The 25,046-nt window shown below is 43.9% G+C and overlaps 1 protein-coding gene across 1 annotated transcript in view; it reads right to left on the bottom strand.

Annotated features, from left to right (window-relative positions):
- Cpvl (carboxypeptidase vitellogenic like) overlaps window positions 1-25,046 on the bottom strand; it is a 107,434-nt gene that overhangs the window by 5,850 nt on the left and 76,538 nt on the right. The window contains exon 12 of the mRNA XM_048440145.3: window positions 19,176-19,358. Within this exon, the coding sequence (XP_048296102.3) occupies window positions 19,176-19,358 (183 nt within the window). The remainder of the gene's footprint in view (window positions 1-19,175; window positions 19,359-25,046) is intronic.

Genomic DNA, 25,046 nt, shown 5'->3' with positions numbered 1-25,046 from the left:
AAACACTGGTGGTGTTGAAGGTTGGGTCCCTGGCCCTCAGCACTGTTGGAAGACAGTAAAGCCTTTAGGTCACAGTGGAAGGAAAGGTCACTGGAGCAGTTGCCTTCGAAGGGACATTGGAGTCTGTCTTCTTCCTGTCTTTTTGCTTCCAGGTCACCGTGAGGTAAGCAGCTTCGCCTCACCAAACACTCTTGCCATGATGTGCAACTTCACCACAGGCCTGAAGATGATGAAGCAGCTGACCCCATTCAGGGCCCATGGGCAGTGTGACCAAAATGACTTGACTGAGCAGTTAAGAGCACTGGCTGCTCTTCCAGAGGACCTGGGTTCAGTTCCCAGCACCCACATGACAGCTTACAATTGTCTGCAACTCCAGTTCCAGGGGACCAGACACATTCACACAGACATACATGCAGGCGAAACACCAATGCACATAAGAATAAATAAATCTTAAAAATATGACCTTTGTCCCTTTAATCAGTTCACCGTGATTTTTGTCATGGTGACAGAAGACTACCACTATTCCAAGAAACATTTACTGAGACATAAATTTAAGGCCCCAAACCTTAATGAAGCCTTGCTTCTGGAAATCAGATGGGCTGGATTTCAAATACTTGCAGAAAGATAAAAAAAAAAAAAAAAAAAGCCTGCTGCCTGCCTGCCTGCCTGCCTGCCTGTCTGCCTGCCTGCCCACACCTGCCCCAGGCTTTCTGGGGTAACTGGCAATAAAAAACTTCAAGCCTACCCACCATGTCCCGGCTGCTTGCTTCTACATCAGAAGACTCAGTGTGCTCCAAATCTGACTGTTAGGGAAACTTCAGACTGGACAGGGTATTTCAATTTAACTGTATAATTGATCCACAGTCAATAGGGATCCCAGAACCCACAATTGTTTCTGGGTCCCAGGGATTTGAGGTAGAGAGCATGCCAAATGTCAAAACGTTCCTCATGATGTTTCCTGAAATAAAACATTTGTTCTCTGAGTCCAAAACTGTAAGAAGATGCAGTTCCTTGGTCCAGCAGACCACATGGCAGTCACTTCTAACACAACTTTCCCATCACTGGGCCAGGGACCAAGCCTGCCTACAGTTCCCTCCCATCTCTCCCTCATTTGTTTCCTGACACTGTTTATCATCCCCATAGTGATTTCTGTGACTGTTGGTTACTCTTTGAATCCAAACAACAAAAAGTTACTGTTCAAAAGCAAACCCAGTTCTTTCTTGTTACTGAAATATCATTAATTTTTAAAACCCCTTCTCCACGTGTAGATTATTCTTTAAATGTTAGATTTCTTAGTATTTATTCACGTCCCGTTTAATGAAATGGTTCTCTTTCAAATTTCAGTAGATTATTAAAAACCACTCAACAGATAAGAGGAAATTATACATTGTTGACTAGCTGTAATACATCAATAAATAGATGAGTTAGCCAATGTATATTTTAATCATACAGTAAATTAGTTCCCAGAGTATTAACTCAATGCAATTTGGACAGCTTAATTTAGAAGCATTCTTTTTATGCTAAGCAGTCCTTGCTAATGAAATAGAGCCATGTGAGTTTAGAAGGCTGCTGGCAAACACTTAGAGTCAAATTGGGAGTAGCTATTGTTTATTGTTTCCTCTGTTTTCAGGAAGCAAGCTGTGTGGATTTTTTTTTTAAGTTAAGGAAACCAAACAAAAATCAAGAATCCAGTCTTTGAAAGGAGAGGATGCTGTCCTCAGCCGCAGGATAATGAAGCAAGTTCTTTCATAACTTCATGTTCGAGAATTGTCTTTGGGGCTGTTTTTCGTTTTTTGTTTTTGTTTTTTACCTCTTAGGGAACAGAGAAGGGAAATAGTCTATGGCTGAAATAATGAAACCCTTGGTGGGAAGAGAATTGTTCTGAATTCTTCATTATCTCTGCATGTCTAGTCTATTGCCTAGAAGATGCCCTGCCCTATCTAAGTGCCTAGAGGCCATCATCTTCATTGGGAATGTGTAGGAGAGGAGGAGGAAGGGAAGGTGGAGGGAGGGGGAGAGGAGATAGGTCTAAGGATGAAAATGAAGCCAGTTTGATTGGAATCCATTGAATATTCACTCCGTCCCAGGGACTATGGTAAAGGGTGTGACATTATTTCAGTCTCAAGGGGCTCGGTGCCCATCAGAAGCTGACCATCACGGTGCCCAGTGTAGTCCATGCAATAGGGGATCAGAGAAAGAGCTATACAGAGGGGCAGAATCAAGGAAGGCTGGAGAGAGCACAGGAACTGAGTTTTAATGAGCCAAGGCTGGGGAGAGTATTTCAGCAGCCAAAGCAAGTGTTTTTTCAAGTAGGTGTGGGAACATTGTGGGGTTTGCTAGGCTCCTGTGGGGAGTGACATGGCCTCATGGTATGTTGCTTTGCATCTCAGGGTTTTAATTGTGCTGGGGGTGGGGGTTGGGAATGAGGGGTGAGGGTGGAAATTGAGGCCTGAGCAGGTATCCTTGTTAAGCCTAGGGTAAGAGGCTTTAAACAGGGAAAAGACACGACCAGACTTGCAGTTTAGAAAAGTGCTGAGGCAAGGGTCAACTGATGAGTTAGCAGCAGCTAAGAAGCTGCTGGGATAGGAAAGAAGTGAACAATAGGAATTTCAGACAAATCCAGAACGCTCTTAAGTGCACCATTTAGAACACCGCCACAAGGCAGAAGCGAGTTTCACTTGGGAATTTTCAGTGTGGGAAAACCCACATGGCTTTCTGATGCTCCCCTAAACACTGCACTATTTTTATTGCTTTGTATGAATGCAGTGTTGTGCTTTTTAAGTAGTTCTCTGTGGTTTCTATGACAAGCACTGGGGAATGAATCGAATCAGGCCAATGGGCAGGAGACTACAGGGCAGATGTGCCAGATGCCAGCTGAGGAGCGGGTGTGGGGGGAGCTGCCGATGACGGCTCCCCTTAAGTTCCTGGTAAGACTTGGGGCAAGGCAGAATCATGGCAGAGCTGCCAGCTGAATCATGTCTCCTCCCTGTCTGACGGACGGGTGATGAAAGTGAGAAGGATTCTGAGAGAGAAAGAATCAGGTTCTCTCTGCTGTTGCCTAAGGCTGGGCCGTAGCTGCAAGGCACAGCGGAAACCTGGCAGTTTGACTAGTTGTCTCTTAGTAAAGAGGCACTGGCTGTGCCTCTTTGCTGGAGTTGAGTTGAGAGGTGCTGAAGGAATGTATTTCTGCCTTTTTTTTTCCTTGAAGTCAACTTCGACAGGGTATTATATACAAATACACACATAACTGATGCATCCTGCTGACATGAGCATGCCACAGTCAGTGCAGTTGGTGGGGACTGGAAAAGCAGATGGCAGATGGGAAGAGCGAGAGAAAACTAACCACGAACATTAAGACAAAGGAAGGACACAAAGGCTGCCCTCACCTACCCAGCCCAGGTAAGAAGAGAAAGAAAACAAGGAAAAGGACACTGTGTTCAATAACCCGACCCAGTCCAATAACCTGAGGCCTAGTTCAATAACCCGACCTCTTAGGCATCAAGGACACAATCCAGGTGGAAGACACACGTTATTTAGCCATGTTAACACAAGCACAAAGGGTTGTGGGCAAGAATGTTCACAGTGAGACCAACTGTAGGTGCAGAGTCTCAGGAGGCACACAAGGGCCCACCGGCAGTGGATGGGTTAATAATGCAATCACATCGTGTAGTGCAAAAGAAGAACCACACTGGGCACATCAACACGAGCGCCAGTACAGGCTGGCACAAAGCTACGTCGTCACAAAACACACACTGAGTAGTTCCTTTATGTGAACTTAATGTGAACAGAATGTGTATTTCTAGAGAATATATATATATATATATGATTATGATTATTAATATAAATGAGAAAAGGAAGAGAATGATGAACTCAAAACCCAAGACATTTCCTTCTAGGGGTAGTGGGGAGGGAATGGAGCAGGGAAGGCCAAGATACGGAATGCTGGATTTCTTAATGCTGGCAAGGATAATGGCGTTCACCTCTCATTGGTCTCACCTTCCGCAAACGGTACCACTGAGTATGCATTTAATATTTAGCTTTAGGAGAGAAAAAGAAAAACTGCCTATTGATGCAGCCAGGCGCATAGCAAGGAATCCATAGGAGACCTAATCCATGATCTGAAATGCTTTTCTCTTCCCCCAGCACAGAGAGGAAGAGGTCAGCCCCTCCCCCCAACACAGTAGGTGGCGAGGACACAGAAAAGGACTACGATTGATCGATTGATCGAGACAAAGGCTGGAGCTGGAAGCCCCCTTGCTGCACAGCAGCTCCAGGAAGGCAGAATTGCCAGAACCTAAACCTCGGGACTCTGGCCGCTGTGTAAAAAAATAAATATTAGGAACAAAAATAAATAGTGAGATCTCTGCACTGGAGAGCCCAGGCCCGGGAAGTGTGCTCTCTTGTTGTGAAGCTTGCTTGCTGCTTGCTGCAGCTAAACTCCTCCATTTCCCGTCTTGGTCTCAATCTGTTAGGAATTTGGTACAAATGAAAAGAAAATGAAAGGCTGGGTGCTCTTCGTGTATTGTCAACAGGGATGTTTCGGGTCACACATAGTTGGACCAGGAGGGACTCGGGGCTTTGGAAATAATTCAGTGGCGGAGGCAGGCATGGTGGTGCACATCTGTAAAAGCAGCCCTGGTGAGGCCAGAGGAAAGGAAGCTGGGGACCAGTGTGGGCTGTAGAGTGAGTCCCTATCTCCGAACGACTAAAACAGAAGGGAAAAGCAATAATGTATGGCTCAACTTAGAGAAAATCAGTGGCAAACATCACCGCAGCTGTTCCTACTTCTAATGCCAATCTAGACGGCTTTCCTGCCACAGGGAGGCAATAGCCAGACACAGCTCTTCTAGGTCAACCTGATAAACATTACGGAAGTAATTTAATCATTTGAACTTTTAACACGATATCAGTGCATGACCCCATGAACATGGGGAGAGCTTCCTGCCTGTGAAAACAGATTAATGCAGGGGAGGCTGCTACGAAGAGGAGGAGCCAGTGCCACATGGTCACCTGGTGTTCAGTAATCAGTAAGCCTTAGCTGCATCATCATAGAACCTAAACGTCTGTGAATCTTTCGTTTTCTTTTAAAAACTAAATTGTAAATGTATAGTCAACAGTAATAACACTTGTGTGAGGGAAAACAGATCAGAGGTGAACACCATTGTCCTTGCCAGCAAGATTAAGAAATCTAATGTGTCACAAGTCAGGAACCACTTGGACAAGCTAAATAACTTGCCTGAAGTCACACTGCCAAGGAGAAAAGCAGGGACCCAACCAGGTATAGCATGGTTTGGATAGGAAGTATCCCTCAAAACGTCCATGTGTTGAAGGCTTTTGTCCCTGGTTGATGGATCCAATCATCAGACAAGTGATGGATCACTGGGGTTCAGATCTAAAGGAAAGATTAATCTCCTGAGGGGCTGGGAATCTGAGGGTACCATTGAGAGGATGGTGAGTGAGGGGAAGCAGGTCACTGGGAGCATGCTGCTGAAGGAGGCGTCTCTGCCACTGTCCCATGCTCTGAGTCTATGCTTCCCAACACTCTACAATGTGTGGCCTCTCTTACCGTGTTCTACCTAACCACAGGCCCACAGTGACAGGGCCAAGTGGCGTGGCCCAAATCTCAAAAATAGAGAAAGCAAACATTGCCCCTCAAATAGTTTCTCTCAGATATTTGATACGAGGAACAGAATATGTTGTGTTTGTCCTCTTAACCCCTCCCCTATGGTGTTAGCAGAATATGCGGGTATCAGGAGAAGTGGGTAGGATCACCAGGGTAATAATTTATTTAATAGCTTAGCTCACAACTTTTCAGCCTTTGGTCACCAGAACTAGGCTGTAATTGGGGGTTGGGAGAGTCTATATACTATTTCAATAATTCAAAACAGTTTAACACACGGGTCCCTAATCTTTTGTGTATGGAAGTCACAGGCCCCTCTTTCTATCTGATTCAGGCATAATGTTTTAAAATGGGGAAAGGGTGGGCTTTTGTGTCTGCAGCGAATTGATTTCAGGATCCCCTAGGGATAACAAAATCTATGAATGCTCAACTCTCTTGATATAAAAGTGTGGTTATGGCCTATATCATCTATGTACACATGTCTACACATGTGAAATCACTTTCAAATTAGTTAATATACTGCCATTCCTTTTTTTTCCCCATTTCTGTGACCAAATACCTGACAAGAGGAAACTTAAGAAAGATTTGTCTCAGCTCACAAGTTTGTGGATGGTTGAATCATGGCAGTAGGACTTGCTCCCTCCCCTGGCAGTCTGAGCATGTCCTAATGACATTTCAGAGCAGAAAGTAGGGGGCTGGATCTGGATCATAAGCCCTCAAAACCTCCTAACAACCTTTTAAAACAGCACCTCCATCCATCAACCAGTGCCCTGGATTGTAGAGCGCGTTCCCCCGGAATCACAACCCTCCCTCCTGAAGGAGGAAAGGGCAGACACCGAGGTGGAAACCAGGCCTCAAAGATTGAGCACCCTTCTCCAGCAGTATAAAAAAAAAAATAAAATCCAGACTCCCAGACTGAGGAGTTGCCTGCAGGGTGCACAGAGAGCATTAGGGGTGCACTTTGGGAGCTAGTACCCATGCTGGTGTGGGATTTCTGGCCATGCAGCTCCTTTGGAGTCATCCCTGCTCCTGGCGAATCATGTCTCACCCACACTGCTGTTAGCAACTCCAGGAGAAAAAAGCTTCGTGTTTTACCAAATTGGCCATTGGCTTAATGTTCACATTGGTCTATAGTAGGTTCTACTTTGGGGTAAGTGTCTGTGTGTGTGTGGTATGTGTGTGTGTGTGTGTGTGTGTGTGTGTGTGTAGCATCTTCCCAGGAAAAGTCAACATATTCAAAACATAAACCTATGGGGGCCACTTCAAAGTCAAAATATTGAAACCAATAGAAAGTAAATGATATATACATAATTATACTATATTATATTGGATAAGAATAAGAAAAATTGTCTCCATGTTCTATGCAGATGCAGCCACATTTTGATCTGTGTTGAATTCACAGATGCAGAACCCATGGACACAGAAACCCAACTGTACAAACATGTGCGCACATACATATATTTATAGATCACAAATGAAGCTATTACAATGAAATAATAAATATGGTAAAACACAAATTTGCAATACAATGTGTATGTGTGTGTATAGATATATATTCTATTAGCCTTGCTAGCTGTAACTCTAACGAGGAGCACAAAGTCACTTCCAGATATCAGCCGCAGTATCTGTGACAGTGAATCTGATATAAAAACGGCTCTTCCTTCTAGTAAGGTAGCCAAAAGCATTGCCAGTGCTGCTGTAACTTTTTGCCTACATTCAAAACAAAAGGAAATGCCGAATTCCATAATTCATAATGAAAGGAAATACTATCTCAGCAAAAGGTTAGTAAAAATAAGGGCTTTTTTTTTTTTGTAAGTTCAGTGACCTCTTGAATCCTAACCATAGTCATCCTAGGCTATGAGACTTTATTGAATGATTGAGTTAACTGAAACATTAAGTTTACTCATTGAAAGACTATGCAGACTAAAACAATAGACTTTTATCAATCCTGTATAGTATTTGACCAAAAATGGATAAAAACAAATTCTCTGTGCCCAGTGGCCAGTGCTTTTGTTGAGAACCCACACTCTGGATGGTATTTAAAGCAGACACTGCCCAAAATAATCCTTTCTCTGTCAGAGAAGGACAGACGCATCACTATCTCAGATCAATGCACAGCCAAGCCACATAGCCGCAACCCAGAACGAAACTGCTAGCTTTTGAGAAACGAAGCTGACGCTTTGAATAAATAAAAGGTTTTCTACAAATCTAAGTTGCCAGCAGTCTCCCAGTGACTTGAGGGAACAAGGCCTGCTTGTAAACTGACAATGAACAGCAAGAACAGACGTTGAAAATTTAGCTTAAGCTTTTGGCTGAAGATTTTGGCGAATCCAGGCTATAGCAGCAGACTCTACTGAAGGGAGCAACATCTCCAAACTGAATGCTCTGATCCATGGCTGGTTTCTTAGGGGTAGAGCTGCGCTCTCTAATTTCTGACTGGAAACCTGGTCAGAAAAATCAGTTAGAATTTCACAGTGCCTTTGTGAATCAGAGGACGTTTGCACAGGCATGAACCACAGGGGCCTCCTGCAAGGTGAAGGCCAGGGCAATGCCAGCAGGAACAAAAGACAGCATAGTTTCTACGTTCAGATGTTTTGCTGTCCTTTGCCCCAAGAAGAATTTGGCCTTTCTCTGGAGTTTTCTTGATGAAGACAGCACAGCAGAAAACAGCCTTGTGGCTTTTAAGAGGACACCTTAAAAGAAAGCCTCAATCTGACTGACCTGCTCCCATGCTGTAATGAGGTCTAGCTAGGAGACCACCTAGATGGCCCGAGAGAGAGAGAGAGAAAGAGAGAGAGAGAGAGAGAGAGAGAGAGAGAGAAAGTGCCAAAGAGGGGATCATGCTGAGAGTCCAACTTTAGCCAAGCTCCAGCTGGATACAGCTGTGTGTGTGACCTCAGCCTACCCTGCCTGAATCAAAGCCCCCAGCCCCGTCCAGTCTGTCCACGTCCTTGTGATAAATAACAAACTGTGGCCTCGCAGCCCTGAGGTTTAGAGGCACTTGTCATTACACAGTAAATAACAGGAAAGAAAAATATTTTCTGATGCATCCTAGCCAGTTTTTCATCCTGAGAGACCAGGGTTCCTAACTTACAATCTAAGAAGTGAACACCAAGGTCCAGTGCCTCTTTCTTTGTGTGTTGAGTTACCTTTTATTGGCACTTAGAAAAGGGCTCATTATTACGACCTTCATATATACATCGTATTGTACCTTGCTCATGGGAATCCTCCCCAACCCCAGCACTAATCCATCTTTCTAAGGCATATAGAAGATAAAACGTGTGCTAGAGCTTGGACAGATTGCATATCACATAAACCAAGGAAGACAGCTTCCTATGTGCTCTTCTACAAACTACCAGATCCCACTGTCTCGTCTTAGAAACCTGAGCACAGCCATGGGCATTATCATAATTAGCAGCCAGGCTAATTAAGGTGACACTTCTGTCAAGAGAGCCAGTGGAGGTCTTCATCTGGCTGTCCCCCACAGCCTGAGCCTTTCTCAAGAGGACACTCACTATGACCTGGCCCCATTTGATGGCGGAGTGGCTGGAATATTTTGACCTGTGAGGAACATCCTGATGAAAATCCTCTCTCCGGAGCTCCCTTCTGGTTTATCTGGCCTACATCATTTTGTCCTTTTCCACCCTACCTTCCTACTTCACTACCATTCCTAGTCCATAATCCCTAAAGTCCTTAGCACCTGCTTTTGAAAACCCTAACTGCAGCTTCCGTGTTGTTTTGGGAGGAGGTAAGTGTAAGCAAACTGCTGTGGGACAGTGGTTTGTACCCTGTCACTTGTATTTTAAATAAACACTGATTAGCCTGTAGCCAGGCAGGAAGTACAGGTGGGGCGACCAGGCAGGAAGTAGAGGCAGGGCAACGAGAATTCTGGGAAGAGGAAAGTTTCAGCCTGAGGTTGTCACCCAGACACAGAGCAAGCAAAGATGTGACAGCCTTGCCGAAAAAGGTACCAAGCCACGTGGCTAACACAGGCAAATATTATTGGGCTAATATAAATTGTAAGAGTTAATAAGAAGCCTGAGTTACTAGGCCAATCAGAACATAATTAATGTAGACCTCTGTGTGATTTCTTTGGTACTTTATGACTGTGGGAACCAGCAGGACAGAAATCTCAGTCAATAGCAGAATGTCATATTCTTGTTTTCAGCCCACGATTGTATCAACAAATCAACAAATTGTTTCGGGTCTGGGAAACAGAGACATAGACCCATAGAGTCAGAGCGCACCTCTCTACAAAAGGCAATAGAGCTGGGGTAGAGGTGGGGACAAAGATCTTTCTTAAAAAGACTAACAAAGCCAAGATACATTTCTGGGCACTAATCTCTATTTGGTAAAGTTAGTTTTAAAGCATGCAGCTGGAGTGTTCTGTAGTTACTACTTTCTGTCTGCAAGTTCTGTCCCCTCCCTCCTCCTCTTAAGAAGTGCCCTTGCCTTTAGGGAGCAAAGTCACCTCTGTGGTCTAGATGTACTGCCAAGTGCTATGGACGCCACCACTGCATAGGCACCCCATGGGCAGGCACGTAGCCTCGAGTCTGCTGACCAGAGTGTTCCAGCCCACTCTGCCTCACCATCCCTAAAGCATTTAAGCTCACTGTGGTGAAGTGGGCAGACCTGATGTGGTACCTAACATTTCCTACTACGAAGAGCCTTGAACAAGCTTCTTGGGTGATACTTGTAGTTCCTCATTTACAAAGGATGGAATATATTACCATAGATTACAGAGTAGCAACAAGGACTCCATAGACTCAAGGATAAAGATATACATGGCAGGTCACAGCCCAAGGGCTCGCTAGTGCAGGAGCATTGTCAACCATCCTTGGCATCTCCCTTGGCTGTTGCCACATTCCAACAGAGCAACCGTTCTTACTCTGAGTTTGCAGAACAGGTAGTAAATGGCCAAACTGATTTCAAACTGGGTTTCTCTAATTCCAGTCTGCCTTGTGCTCACTAACCACAGGACCTCCAACAGGACCACTCCAGACAGTCAAGCTCTGAGCTTGACTGTCAAAGGTCAGGACATGCTGAAGAAGCCCCTGAGACTGTGGCAGACCAGTCTCAGGGTTCAGTGGGGCAAATGTCCCCAGGACTCAGGCATAAGCTTGGCCAGTGATGTACTGCAGGGGCTGGAGATTCTTATGACAGCTGAGAGGGCAAGCACACTAGCATGCTTCTAAACACCATGAGCTTCTAAGGGGACAAGAATACACAGTGAGCAACATCTCTCTACCCAGGAACCTGTCCTTATGGCTTGGCCAATAAAGCTGCTTCTCCATCTCTACTTAGAGCTGAGAATCGAGCTTCAAGCCGGCAATGTCATACAAGTCGTGACATGTATTCTCACGGTAAAGTTCCTACCAGGACACCATTTTCAGAGCCTCTCTGGCCTAAATTCATTCTACTACTACTATTTTGAAATTCTCTTACAACCATAAATACATCCTTAAAATCATTTAGTGACTTACAACAAACAGATGTCCTTGAACCCCCCACTAAGTCCCCATGACTCCCTTTCAGTCCTTTCCCAGATCTCCTCCAAGCTCCAGACCGTGAACCAATGTGCTCTCTCCACCCCAGCTCTCTTATCCAAGTCCCCACTCGCATTCTCTCTGGTGACTTAGCCACTTCCAGCATTTGCCATTTTAGCAATACCCCAGGTTCCTAGTCACAGCTCTTCTTAACACTGGATGAAGCTGTCCTTACCACCAACCCAGCTCTACAGCCTTCTTAAAACCCAGTGTCCTAGCCACAGGACATCATCTCCGCCTGGGGTTCAGCCAATGCTTTACTTACAACAGGCAAGTCTACAGTCTCCATTGTCCTCCGGCCAAGGACACCACTATGATGTCATCTTCCCGGCAGCAGGCATGAGGTAAGAAACCATGGGATTAGAAGCCGGGACTCTTGGAAAGCCATTTCAGCCATGGTAAGAAATGGGGATAAGGGGCAAGAAAGAGACTGTGGAGCTTAGAATGAGAATGCCCTCATATATATGAGCACTTGGTCTACAGCTGGTGGCACGATTTAGGAGGTTTAGGTGATGCAACCTTGGTGGAGGAGGTATGTCTTTGGGGACAGACGGGCTTTGCCATTAAAAGCCTTGTGCCATTTCCAGTTCACTTTCTCTGCTTCTTACTTCATTTTAAGATACAAGCTCTCGGCTACCTGCTGCCATCACCATGTTGGATAATGTGATTTCTTTTATGGTTTATTATAAAATAAAACTCGGGAACAAATATCAAAGATCAAACCTTAGATAATCTCAAGTGACCATTGGACACACACCACCATCCTTCACTCCCTGGCTGGAAAAGCCTGAGCGACCTTCTGGCCCCACCTCTTCTTCCTGGGGGCCTCTCTTTCCTGAGCTGGCCAGAGAACTCCATGATCCATTCCGACCAAATGAATGTGAACCCCACCCTCTCAAACCAACTCCTGACTCCCTTGGACACTGGACCACAACATAGACAAAATTCCCGTAACAGCGGGCTGTTTGCGTCCATGACTCCCTGCCATGATGAACTCTTACCCCTTTGGAGACACTGACCAAATTAACTCTTACTTCTATAGGCCACCATAATTGTGGTGTTCCATCGCTGCAATTAAAAACCAACCAATACAGAAACGGCTTAGCTTTTGGGACTCAGCATCTGGACTCGAGTTTACCTGGACGGTAAAGTCTATGTTCCAGTTGTAAAATGCTACTGAGCTGAGATAATCCCTCCTGTGAGACCTAAGCATGCCTCTGGGAACTGATACTAAAAATGTAAAACACAATACCAATGACTGACTGCAATCAGGTAAATTTGATTATTAATTATATAAAACTCACATTCACAGAATTCTCACTCAGTAAAACCTAATAGAAAATGAAAATAGACAGGTAATCCAAGCTCTTATTTCAGTGTTTACATGGAGAATAATTAGTGTCAATAAATATTTTCAGTAAAGATTCAAAAATGGGAATGATTAAATTATTTTCTTCAAGACATTTAGCTTAATGAAGTTTAAAATAGAAACATTTTCCTCAAGTAGTTCATCAGTGTGGCTAGAATCCTGATGAAATTTTATACATTTCTCACCCCCCCACACACATACTCCCAGCCTTCGGGGGCGGGGACTCTTGGGGCCAGGTCTAGTAGTCTAGGCCTGTGATCCTGGCTACCTGGAAACAGGCATGAGGGTCACAAGTTTAAGGACAGTTGCAGCAATGTAGTGAGACCCTGTCTCAAAATAAAAATAAAAAAAAATACATGGGCATAGTTTAGAGGCACAGCACTTGACTAGTACTGAAACAAAGACCAGCAAAGCATCCTTTAGCAGGGACAGCAATTCGATGATATCAGAACAAAATGTCCTGAACATGGCAGAGTGGTGAAGATCAATGCAGATCACCAACTCCCACATTTGGAAAAGGACTAGAGAGAGCTCAAACACTGGAGTATCTGGGTGGCTTTGACCTGGCCACATTTAAGAACAGCCAATGAAAAGGGAGTAAGACTCTGTGATCCAGAGATAGCATTAGGAAGAATTCAGGTAATTCTAGCATAGAGGCTGCCATGATCTTGGTGGAACCCTCTCCTGGGGATTGTGTATTATACATAGTATATTTCCCTCCCTCCTCCCCTCCCTTCCTGTTTTTTCTTCTCCACCTTCATTTTGACTTCAAACTTCTTTCTTCATTGTAGCAATAGATAGATAGATAGATAGATAGATAGATAGATAGATAGATAGATAGATAGATAGACGATAGACAGACAGACAGACAGATAGACATAATGTGCACAGACATGTGTATGTTGATGTAGAGAGAATTGCAACACTTGCTGAAGAACACTCTACCATTCCACATATCTCTTCACCTTTATTTCTACTGTGTGTTCATGTATGCACACGTGTATATGCATGTTGGACTGCAGGAGCACATGAGAATGTCCCAGGAGAGCTTCAGGGTGTCAGTTCTTGTCTTCTACCTTGCTGAGACAGTGTCTCTCTTTGTGCTGCTCAACTGTGCACCCCAGGCTGGCTAGCCTGAGACCCTCCTGAGCACGGTTATTACAGATGTACCCCACCAACTCTGACTTTTCATGTCGGCTCCATCATATAAACTTATGCTGCCAGGATTGAGGCCAAATGTTTTCACCCACTGGGTCATGACCCAAGCTCCTACAGTTTCTTGCTAACTATACGACACCCTTGGACATTCACGAAACACAGATACTTCACATTTTTGTTACAGGCCATATGAGAGACTATTTACTCCAAAGCCGGCATTTTACAGACAGACTGAGGCTCAGAAACTCTGTTGCCCCAGGCTGAAGGACTAGACTGGGTTGGCTACTTGAGATGCTGCAAACATCAAAGACTTGTCCGCCCTGAGCAGAACCTGCAGTGAAACAGAGAAGCATCCTCCCTCTGTCTTCTGAGGCCTTGCTGGAGTTGCATCAAGGCAGTTCTCTGGTTATATGGGACATGGAGAATCTTGTGTGAGCCTCCTTCTCAGCCCCCAGTGCCCCACTAGGAAAGCAGTTACCCTTTAAGTAGGCATTTTGGGTAGCCATGTGGAGACAAGTCTCCTTTGGTTTCATTTTTTTAAATTAAGAACCACAGTGCTCTGTGGAGACCAAGGGCTCTTCCTGACAGATGGATACACATGTTCTGTCTTGTGTATCCGAAGTCCATGGCTGGGGTCAGTTTTCTTCATCATCAGGTGCTTGGCATTTGGACTATACTCTCAGAGCTGAGCCTGCAGAGAATGCCTTTGTTCATCTGGGACCTCCTTACTCTTCTACAGTCCCTCATCCCCATCAACCACCAGGCACTTTCAAGGCCTTGAGCAGGGTGGTCCTCTGAGGATGTTCAAATCACATAGGCAGAATGCAGGGTCCTGTCTGTGAGGCAACCCCTCTCTATAGCTACCATACATGGGCCCCCACTTCTTTAGTTTGGGAGGCAACCCTCCCTCATCATAGCTAGCATAGGTGGGTATCCCGCTTCTTTTGTTTGTGTTCTGGAAGCCAGAGAGGTGCCATTTTGTCTTTCCATGTTTCTTGCCTTCACCGGAAGAGTCAGATGGCTTAGTGTGATACTAGTCAAGGGTTTCTGGCTGGTGGCCATTTTTTTTTCTACCTCTGTGACACACCTTCCCTGAGCATCAATCTGGCTTCCTAAGATGGTAGTTTTGTGCAAGTTGCAAGAAGGACATGTGTGCAGTCTCAGGTACTGCAGCAATTCACAAAGCTGTTGACAGAGGTATCTGTCCTGCCTGGTCTCAAAGAAACACACATTAATCATAAACTGAGGTCTAGGTCTAGTATCTCAGGCTTCTTATTAACTCTTACAACTTATCTTAGCCCATAATTCTTGTCTGTGCTAGCCACGTGGCTTGGTACCTTTTTTTTTTTTTTTTTGACGAGGCTGGGTTACTACTGCAGACTGTCTATTGTCTCTTCCCAGAATTCTCCTGCTCTCCTTGCCCCACCTCCACTTCCTGTTTGTTCACCCTGCCTCTACTTCCTGCCCAGGTACTGGCCAATCAGCATTTTATTCAAATACAATTGACAGGGTATAGACCATTGTCCCACAGCAGAAGGCTGATGGGGAGTAGGCAGTTACAGGCAGCTGGAGGAGACCTGTGTGTGCTTCTGATATTTGCATCACTAAGATGAGCATGTCAGGTTAAAGAGGTAATGTCCACTTACCATGCTCCAAGATGATAAAGGAATGAACCTGCAAGCTAGCCACCCCAATTAAATGTTTTCATCTGTAAGAGTTGCTATGATCATGACATTTCTTCAGAGCAATGAAAACCCTATCTAAGACACCACTCAGTGACAGCAACAACAAGGATGCCTAGATTAATACCTTGTAGGTTCAAACAGTAGAACCTGTTGGAAACAGCACAGAGGACAACTTGAAAGGCGTTAAACAGAACAAAACACAAACCACCTCAAAGCAGCAGCAAAGAAGCTAATGTGTGACTCCTCATCACCAGGGTGCAGGAGAGGACAGACATCACAGCCTCAGGAGCTCAGGGAAAACAATTAATTATCCCATTGCATGAGACATGGATTTCACAATGTTTACAGTCAGAACCAGCCTCCCGTTGCATGCCGCATAACCACCCCAATCAACGGCAGCCTCCCATTGCACTGTACATGGCCTTTCCAATCTAAGGTGAGATAACAGCACTTAAAAGACAAAACAGAAAACATGTTGTCAGCATGCACTTCTAAAATAAATGCTAAAGAGTTTTTCCCCGCCGAGGGGACAAGAAATGCACTAAACGTGATGGCAGCTGGCAGGTTAAACAGGTAGTGAATTCTCAGTGAGTGCTGGTTGGCTCAAATGTATAAATAATGCCTGTTTAAAACAGATATGGGATTGTTTTATTAATAGCAAAAAACAGGAGAGTAGGTAAAAGCTAAAATAATCTGAGGTTCACACATTTGTCTGGAAAATAGTAAAATTCTTATTTATATTAGCATTAAGGAAGTCTAGCATTCAGATTGACTAGTACTATTACAAGACAATCTTAAAGGAATGATAGCTCACAGATTAATTAACAGAGGTAATAAAATGGCATAAAACTCTACAGAGTTAAAACTAAAAAGGAACAAAAATATAGACCCAATGGAATAAATAGAAAACATACAATGAAACAGTAGGACCTAAAAAAAGAAATCAGTAATTACATTAAATGCAAATGTATGACTCCAAAAATATTGTCAGGAAGCACACACAAAAAATAAAAACCATTTTACTGTGCAAAAGAAACATATGTTAAATATGATGCTATAAAATGACAGACAGGGGAACGCTGAGAAAAGGAAAGGCATCCCCGTGCATACTTTCAAAAGAAACTTGGTACAGTTACACTACTATCAATCAAGTTGACTTAAAGATGAGATGCATCACTACAAGAGGATGGTTCATAAGAAAGAAAGATTTAGTGCTGGGAATGTATAACAAGGATTCTATGGCTATATGCAGTGAACAGCACTAAGCAAACAGAAAGATAGAACAATATTCAATCATTCTGGGAGATTTTAACAGATCTTTATTGTCAGGGTAGTGGGCGAAAGACACAGAGGCAGATTGAAGCGAGATACTGAGACAAAGAGCAGAGACAGAGAGAGGAGGGAGACAGAGAGATAGGGAGAGACAGAGAGATAGAAACAGAGGAAGAGGGAGAGGGAGGGAGAGAGAGAGAGAGAGAGAGAGAGAGAGAGAGAGAGAGAGAGAGAGAGAGAGCGCTGTTTTACCCAGCTATATAGCCCACGAAGCATAATGACCTTCAGGGTCAGATACCCCAAGGGTGTGAGAGTAGGTTTCCCTTGGGTTAACCAGCAACCATCTAATTGGAATTAAAGCCCACTCATCAGAAGATTTGTACCTGATTTTATTAGCCAAGTACCCAAGGATGGTGAGGTCATAGACCGTAGAGAAGAACCCACTACTGCCAATTCTCTAAGACATCACAGTTACCAGCTACATTCTAAATATCTTTCCTTATATCAACAAAGAAGCGTATCTTCAACCTTTTATCAAAGAAGCTTCTTTGTGTAACAGACAGAGAAATCACAGGAATCCATAACTGATCAAACACAGAGAACAACTGTCTATGGGGTGCCCATTGACGACACAACCCCTACACCTAAAGTTCAGGGAACACTATAGAAGAGAGCATGGAAAGACTGTAGGAGCCAGAGTACCAGGACATCTGCTTCCAGACAGTGTCTTCTGTATAAGACAGAGAGCTGCACCCATGTGGTCATCTAAACAAGACTCACACAATGATAACACCAGTTGACATTCCAACAGAAATAGAGGAACTCTCACAAGGCTCCAATCCCAATGAAAGGCTACGCAATTCATGGCTGATAAGAGAGGGCAAATGAGTCTTCTCCAGGGATGAGCCCTCCATTAGGTTATCCAGTCACATGTGGTCAGCTTTAAATATATATACCGATAAGCAATACTAAGTGGACTCAGCAGGCTATATTTGTATATACATATGTGTGCATGTGCATGTAAACCAATAATAATTGAAGAAGAGGGGGAAATAAATTTGAGAGGGAGTTAAGGGATGCAGGAATTGTGTAGGAAGGGTAGGTGGAAGTGATGTAAATTCTCAAAATAATAAGCGAAAAAATGGTTTTTTTAAAAGACCTTGATTGACATAAAAAGCATTACAACTAACAACTCAAGAGTGTAATTGCTTTAAAAGTATACAGGGAATGTTTGCCAAAAATAACCACTTCGAGGGCCAGAAAGTAAATTTCAAATGGTTGAAATTATAAGGGATATGTGGGCTTTTAAACCACAAAGCTACAACAGACTATATTCCCTCAGGTTATAATAAATGCAAGAATGGAAGAATCAAAATAATTTAAAATTAAGCATTACACTTTAAAATAGCACACTGGCCAAAGGGGATAAAATACAGTGGAAATTATGAATACTTTAGTTCAATATAATGAATTTTGTGTACCTTTAAGACCAAGATTAACATACATGTAACATACATTGAGTGCACACATAAAATGAAAACAAAAGCTTTGTCTTCTAAGCCTCCATCATAAAGATTTTAAAAAGACAGCAAATAACTCACAATAAAGATAACATGATAAAAGTGCAAATAATAAAACAAAAATATCAAAAACACACGGAGAAATCAACAACGGCAAAATTATTTGTTACTTGAAATCAGTAATAACTTAGTTATGGCTCAGACAAGAGAAAAATAAGTTCCTACTATTTTAAAAACACCAAGCTCTTAAGAGGAATTAAACTAAGGTTACAGGAGCTTATAAATTCTAAATGTTAGGGGAAACTAACTAGCTTGTGAAAAAGCTAAAGCCTATAATAATGTTTTCCTAGAAACAGAAAGAGTTGATTAACCTTCCCTTACAGAAATGCAATCTGCGATTTGAAGCCTTCTCTTAAGGAAACCTTCAGGCAAGATGGCCTCAGTCATGCAGTTCCCTAACACTGAAAGTTATTACTGACCACACGAAAGGGAGAAGATGCTTACATGTTATGAAGTCCACAAAGGACTGTTTCAAAACTCAAAGAGAAAAGAAAATGGGAGCCAAAGGAAATTCCAAGAGTAAGCCCTGAGTGGAGCTCACTCCGCAGGGTCAGTTAGGGAGAGCGCCTGTTCTAGCTAGCTCTCTACATCCCTTACAAAGACAGGTTCAGAGATGGTGGGCAGCTGCGTTGAATCATCCTTCAATAATTGCCCAAGTTCCCTTTGACTCCCAAACAGACTGGGATTTTCTCATTAATGATTTGCCACTCTGAACTTTTCCAGTGTCTAATTGTGTCTTCAGCAATGCTTAGACTACTGTCTGCCTTGACATCAGTAATCTCTACGTTGATGACAGGGCCCTATCTTCTCTGTTGAAGAGGAGGCTAAAGGAGACACATCTTGGCTGTTTTCCCTAGGAACAGCCAAGTCTTAGCGGTTTTTGTGCTTTGTGTTTAATCCTACCAATCCAGTCCCACGACCTGTGTGCCCCAGATGTTTGCATACCTGGCAGAATTTATCCACTTGTCGCACATAACCAGCCACGTCGTTGTCAGATTTGAAGATCTTCCAAACCTTCCTCTGTGCCGTTTTGTATTCCTTTGATCCCTTCCAGTTCATGGTCATCAAGGAGTGCTCTGTCAAGGCGGCTGCCACGATGATGTCCAGTTGGCCATTGTAGAGCAGAACCTGAAATGCAGTTCAGTCCTAAGCAAATATGGAATTCGGAAGGAAAACCAAGGAGCAAACTCAGGGACAGAGGGCAAACCTGCATCAGACAGGGGAACCTGAGCTTGGCAGCCAGTGTCCCAAGAGGCTAGGCTAGCAGATCTGAAGCTCACTGCCTTCCAGGTCACCACACACACCAACAACCTGAAAGAAACTCTGCTCCTGTCTCAGGCAAGGCATCCTTTCAAGCTTAGTTAATCATAGTCAACAGCCATCTGTGTCCCAAAAGATAAGCAAAGAGGCTTTCCCGGACTCTGTACAACATTGATCTCTTCAGTCTTCAGTTTGGCCTGAATGGAGTCCTTTGGTTGAATCCTCAAATTGGATTTCGGTATGTATGCTATTTCTATTTTGATGAAGCTACTTTCTTAAAAGGTTTACTCAAATCTAAAAGCCCAGTGTGTGTGGGTGTGTGGGTGTGTTCATCATATAGGCATGAACAACTCACTTAGTTGACTAGAAGGATATCTTTTAATTGAACCAAGGAATACTACACTTTGCGTTTTGCTTTGCTTGGTCCTCTTGCGTCATTTGTAGCAACTACAGCATCTTCAAACAGAAAGATAAACATCTGTTGACCCTGTGCCACTCCCAAGGCTTCTTGGCTTTACTGTGATGGCCACTCATCCACAGAGAGGGGCGTCCTCCCATTCCAGAACAGACTGTTCCCTCCCACATGAATGGATACCACCGAGAATGCTGGGATGGCTTCCCTTCTCCCTACATAGCTCACAGTTCACATGCCAAGGGTTTAGAAAATTTGTCAAATGCACTCTAGAAAAAGAAAGAAAACATAACTCATTTAACTATGCTTGTTGAGTCTCATTACGACCAAGAGCTCAAACCCCAACATCTTGTAGCTGGCATATAGTTAAGGGAACCGTGATACAGGAATTCTATGGGATAGTGGAAAACCACTTAAGTATTTGGTTGAATCATGAAGTGAAATGGGATGTGCTTATCTTAAAATTGAAATATGAAGGCTGAAAGTCAAACATCAGCCATATTACAATTACCTTACTCAATATATATACAAACACACATATATGACATGAAAAATTTGGAAAATAACACGGCTCATTAATTTACAAGGTAGAGACCTGAGCCACTTCCTCCTGTTTTCTGTCCTTCTGAGGTTGTTTACATGGGGCTAACATGACCATAATTCTCACAAAGCACTGCCACTCTATCCAGGCAAGAGGCTTTCCTAGACTCTTCTCAACCTTTGGTTTACTTCCGAGGCTCTGCTTTGGCCTGAGTGGAAACCTTTGGTTCAGTCTTCAAATTAGATAGCAAGTGTTTGCTGCGTCTGTTTCCATCTCTGCACAGATTCCTAAAAGGCTTAAATAGCATTAAAAAGCCAGGACTTTGACCCACTCCCTGTCCCCGAACAGAGGTGGGATGGGAATCAGGCTAAGATGAAAGAGTCCTGGGCCTCCGCCAGAGGAACACGCGGACTTTCATGTCCCTCCCTCAACCACCGTCGCCACCCCCCTCTCCTACACAGGAACCCAAATGAAAAAGACCTTAATAGATTTAAGGCCATTTTAAAGATTTGACTCAACTGAGCAATAAAATATTTGCATTGTTTATACAAAACACGGCCTCAAAGGCTTCTAGTCCTTACGGTTTGTGCAATGCCTTGTACAGCTGTTTGAGCCAGAAGTATGGAAACAATTACAAGTGATGGGTACCAGCGAACAAAGCTCAAATGCTTCACATTCTATGGTGGCCTCATTATGGCTGATTAGCAGAGATAATCACGTACAAAGTAATTCTCCTTCCATAGTTCAGTGAAGAGACGCTGATTAATTAGCAGTTCGCCAGGCTGTCTGTTCTTCTGGGCCTTTCATGACCATGCTATGAGCTGTCTTATCCCAGATGTGTCCCTGGAAGCTACCCTTTTTTTTTTTATCATCACCATACCTTAGAAACCAGCATATGGTTGTTTACTTATTTTTTTTTTTCATTCTTAAGGGACCATGACAGCAGTCATAGCTAACGGGCTTGTCTGCACAGTATTGCGGCATGCACGTGCTGTTCTGAACCGAGGCACATCCCACCTCTGAGCTGCTTCCCTCATTAGTCCAAACTCTTCACCAACAAGAACACCAATACTCTGGGACAAGGTAGCAGGCCAAGATGCACAACGTTAATGTAGAAGACCCACTTTGGGGGGGGGGGGTGTCAATGAATAGCTTCCCTTTTCAAAGCAAGGCACGCACTTTTAATTTCTAAAAGGCACATGAATCAAATCCCAAAATAACAGCAAAAGAGAAATTAAATAAATGGTTATGACCCTCGTGGTTGCAAACTTGGCGTTCTGCTAAAGCAGACTTCTGCATGTTCCTATGAGGATGATTCTAAAGAGAACTGGCATCTAGGTGAGTGACCGGAGTCAAGAGACACCTGCCCTGAATGGGAATGGTACCCTCCAACAGGTTGGGTGCCCAGAGAGCACAAAGAGTCAGCAATGGTGGAAGCCTGTAAGCTGCAGGATCCATCTTCTTGAGCAGATGCTTATGTTACTGCCGCTTCTCATAGGCCTTCCAGATTCTCCAGGTTTGCAGTGCACACCAGTCACTGCCTGGAGTTAGCAAGGGTGGCTTCTTGGTCTTGATCCGGCGACCTCAAGACCAAATGAGTGGGTAAAAGAGCCCGGGGTACAGCAACTGTGAGCTGAGAACGCAGGTGCATGGAGTCTGGACACCATGCGCGGGTGCTGTTTACTTGCATCCAGAGAGATACAGAGATCTCAGGGCCCGGCCTGACTCCACACTCCTGCAGACAATGAAAGATGTGTACATGTACACAGGGCCTGGCTTTTCCCAGACAGGTCAGTGGGGATCTAGGTCCATTTGTCCTAGACCGAGGAGTTTCCCAGGACCATGATTTTCAGAGCTAAGAACAGGAGAGTTGCTGGAACTTTCCCACCTGTGTGATGGTAATTAAAGCCACAAAGTCTAGAGTCAAAGAGAAGAGAGAGAAGTTGCATTTAGCTACATTTCTGGGTCAGCAGTGCATCAAATTGAACAAGAAGCAAGGGCAGACAGTTGGAGCTGCTTTCCAGAAATGAACCAGACAGTGCCCTGAGCACTCCAACTCCGATTCCCCGAACTCCTGCCTGTCAGCTGTGAAGCCAACAAGAAGCACAAGCATTCTTCTCTCTCTGGAGGACTGCTGGCTAGCTCAGTAAAACTTGTTATGCTACAAAATAGAAAAGTGCTTGGTTTTTTTGTTTGTTTATTTGATTTTTCGAGACAGGGTTTCTCTGTAGCTGAGGAGCCTGTCCTGGAACTAGCTCTTGTAGACCAGGCTGTCCTTGAACTCACAGACATCTGCCTACCTCTGCCTCCCGAGTGCTGGGATTAAAGGCATGCGCCTGGCAGAAAATGTTTGTTGTATGAAAAAAAAAACAATCAAAAATTGCATTCTACTTGTTTATCCTCTATAATCGCCACGTTTTTAAACCACGTGCATGCTTTCAACTTGTGTAAAGAATGAGGAAATGTGCCACAGTTTCAAGGAGGCCAGAGGATGCTCGACTTGTTTCATAGTTTCATAGATTGGGGTGGAGTTTTTAGGTCATGTGGTCACAGTGTTGCCATACTGAAAAACTGTGTAACAGGCGGGGACACTGAGAGCAAACAGGGTGCCTCAGTTTGACAAAGGCTGTGCCTGGGTAGAGAGCCTGCAAACCTGCAATCGCTACCAGTCCCGTTTCTCACAGCAACCAGATAGAACAGCTTTTGGTTCTTAGAGCATCTGAAACCTCATTCCCTAACTGAAGCGTTTATGAGCAAGGCGTCAGGAGATTAGGAAGCCAATCATCTTTTCATCATTGATAAAAAGCAGAGGGTGGGCTGGGGAGGTGACTCAGCTGGCAGACTGGCTTCTCCCCAGATCTGAATTTAATCCTTGAAACCCTCATGTGGAAGAGGGGAACGGACTCGTTTTAATGCTCTCTTATTGTGTCCACATGGGTCCTGTGGCACAATCATCCATGTGTAACAGATGCATACATACATGAACACATAAGTAAATGGAAAAACAAAACACAGGAAAAGCGTTTTAATCTGTGCCCCGAAGTGCATTCCTCTCCACATGGCTTTATCCTTACTCACCCTCCTCAGGCAGGGCTAGGTGTATGGCCACTGTGTTGTTAAGGACGTCATGAGCGTAGGAGGTACTGAGTGACTCCTGGATTCCAGACTTTCAAAGTCCTACCTATATCTCCTTCAGAAAGCAACTTAGGCCCCCAAAACAGAAAGTACTGGTTCCCGTGACTAAGAGGTCAATATTACCAAAAGCCTCTGAAAATTGTAGGTGGGTGAGTGTGGAACCCAGTTCATGTCTCCAGAACAATGTCGGGCGGTTTGTCAATCTCTGCTGAGGTATCTCTCTCAGTCATTTCTCTCTTTGTGTGGACAAGAATGCAGGGAAGGGGGCATAATTCACAGAGGGTGACAGAGTCTAATAGGGGTGACTTCTTTATTTCTTTTTACTATAATTTTGTTTTTAGTATATATTCGTTATAGAAATCCTAGGTTTCAGTATGACATTTCTGTCCAAGTATATAGTGAGCTCCGTCCATATTTACCCTGACATCATTCTCTTGCCCATCACTCCCTTTCCTGCTTTGATGCCGTGGGGGGGGCACATGTGTGCATGTGTGCGTGTGTAAACTTACAATCTGCATATGAAAGAAAACATCTGATATTCATTTTCCTGAGCATAGTTTTTCATAACGCGATATTGCATTCCATCCCTCTCCCTGCAAAGGCCAGCATTTTGTTCTCCTTTATGACTTAATAAAACTCCATTGTGCATGTATATGTATGTACTTTAGTCCGCATTGGCTTTACCCACACATGTGTAGATGGGCATCTCGGCAGCACCCATGATTTCACCGTGGTCAACAGTGCTGCAGTAAACATGGGTGTCCAAGCACCTCTGTGACGTGCACTTTGGATTCCTATGGTTACGCACCCAGGTGTGGCACAGCTGGGCCACAAAATAACTCTATTTTTAGTTTCCTTAGCAACCTCCATAATGGCTTCCATAATGGATGTGCCCACTGACACGCCCAAGAGCAACATAAAGTTCCATTGCTAACACTACCCAACCTCACTCACCAGCATTTGTTCCCAATTTTGTTTTATAATAGCCATTCTGACTGGAGGAAGATGGATTCTCCACATAGTTTATTTTGTTTTGGTGTGTGTGTGTGTGTGTGTGTGTGTGTGTGTGTGTGTGTGAGTGTGTGTGTCTGTGTGTAGACACACACATGCATGTGATGGACAGACAGAAGACAACCCTGAGTGTCATTATTCAGCCACTGTCTATTTTTTATTTTCTATATGTTTGTTAAGACAAGCCTCTCACTGGTCAAGTTCAAAGCTAGCTGACCAGCAAACCTGAGGAATCTTCCTGTCTCCATGTCCCCAGTGCTAGGATTACAATGCCTCTCTCTCCATATCGTTCTGATTTATGTTGCCCTGAGGACTACGAGTGCTGAACTTTTTTTTTATAGATTTATTGGACATTTGAATTGCTTGCTGCTGGGCATTGTCTGTTCTATTCTTTGGGCTGTACCGGGATTGGATTAATTTTTGTTGTTTAATTTTGGAGTTCTTTATGGAATGTCGA

This window comes from Myodes glareolus, chromosome 6 (assembly GCF_982192425.1).
Source record: "Myodes glareolus chromosome 6, mMyoGla1.1, whole genome shotgun sequence".
NCBI lineage: Eukaryota > Metazoa > Chordata > Mammalia > Rodentia > Cricetidae > Myodes > Myodes glareolus.
Note: the sequence above shows the minus strand (reverse complement) of the source record. Positions and strands in the feature narration are given on the sequence as shown.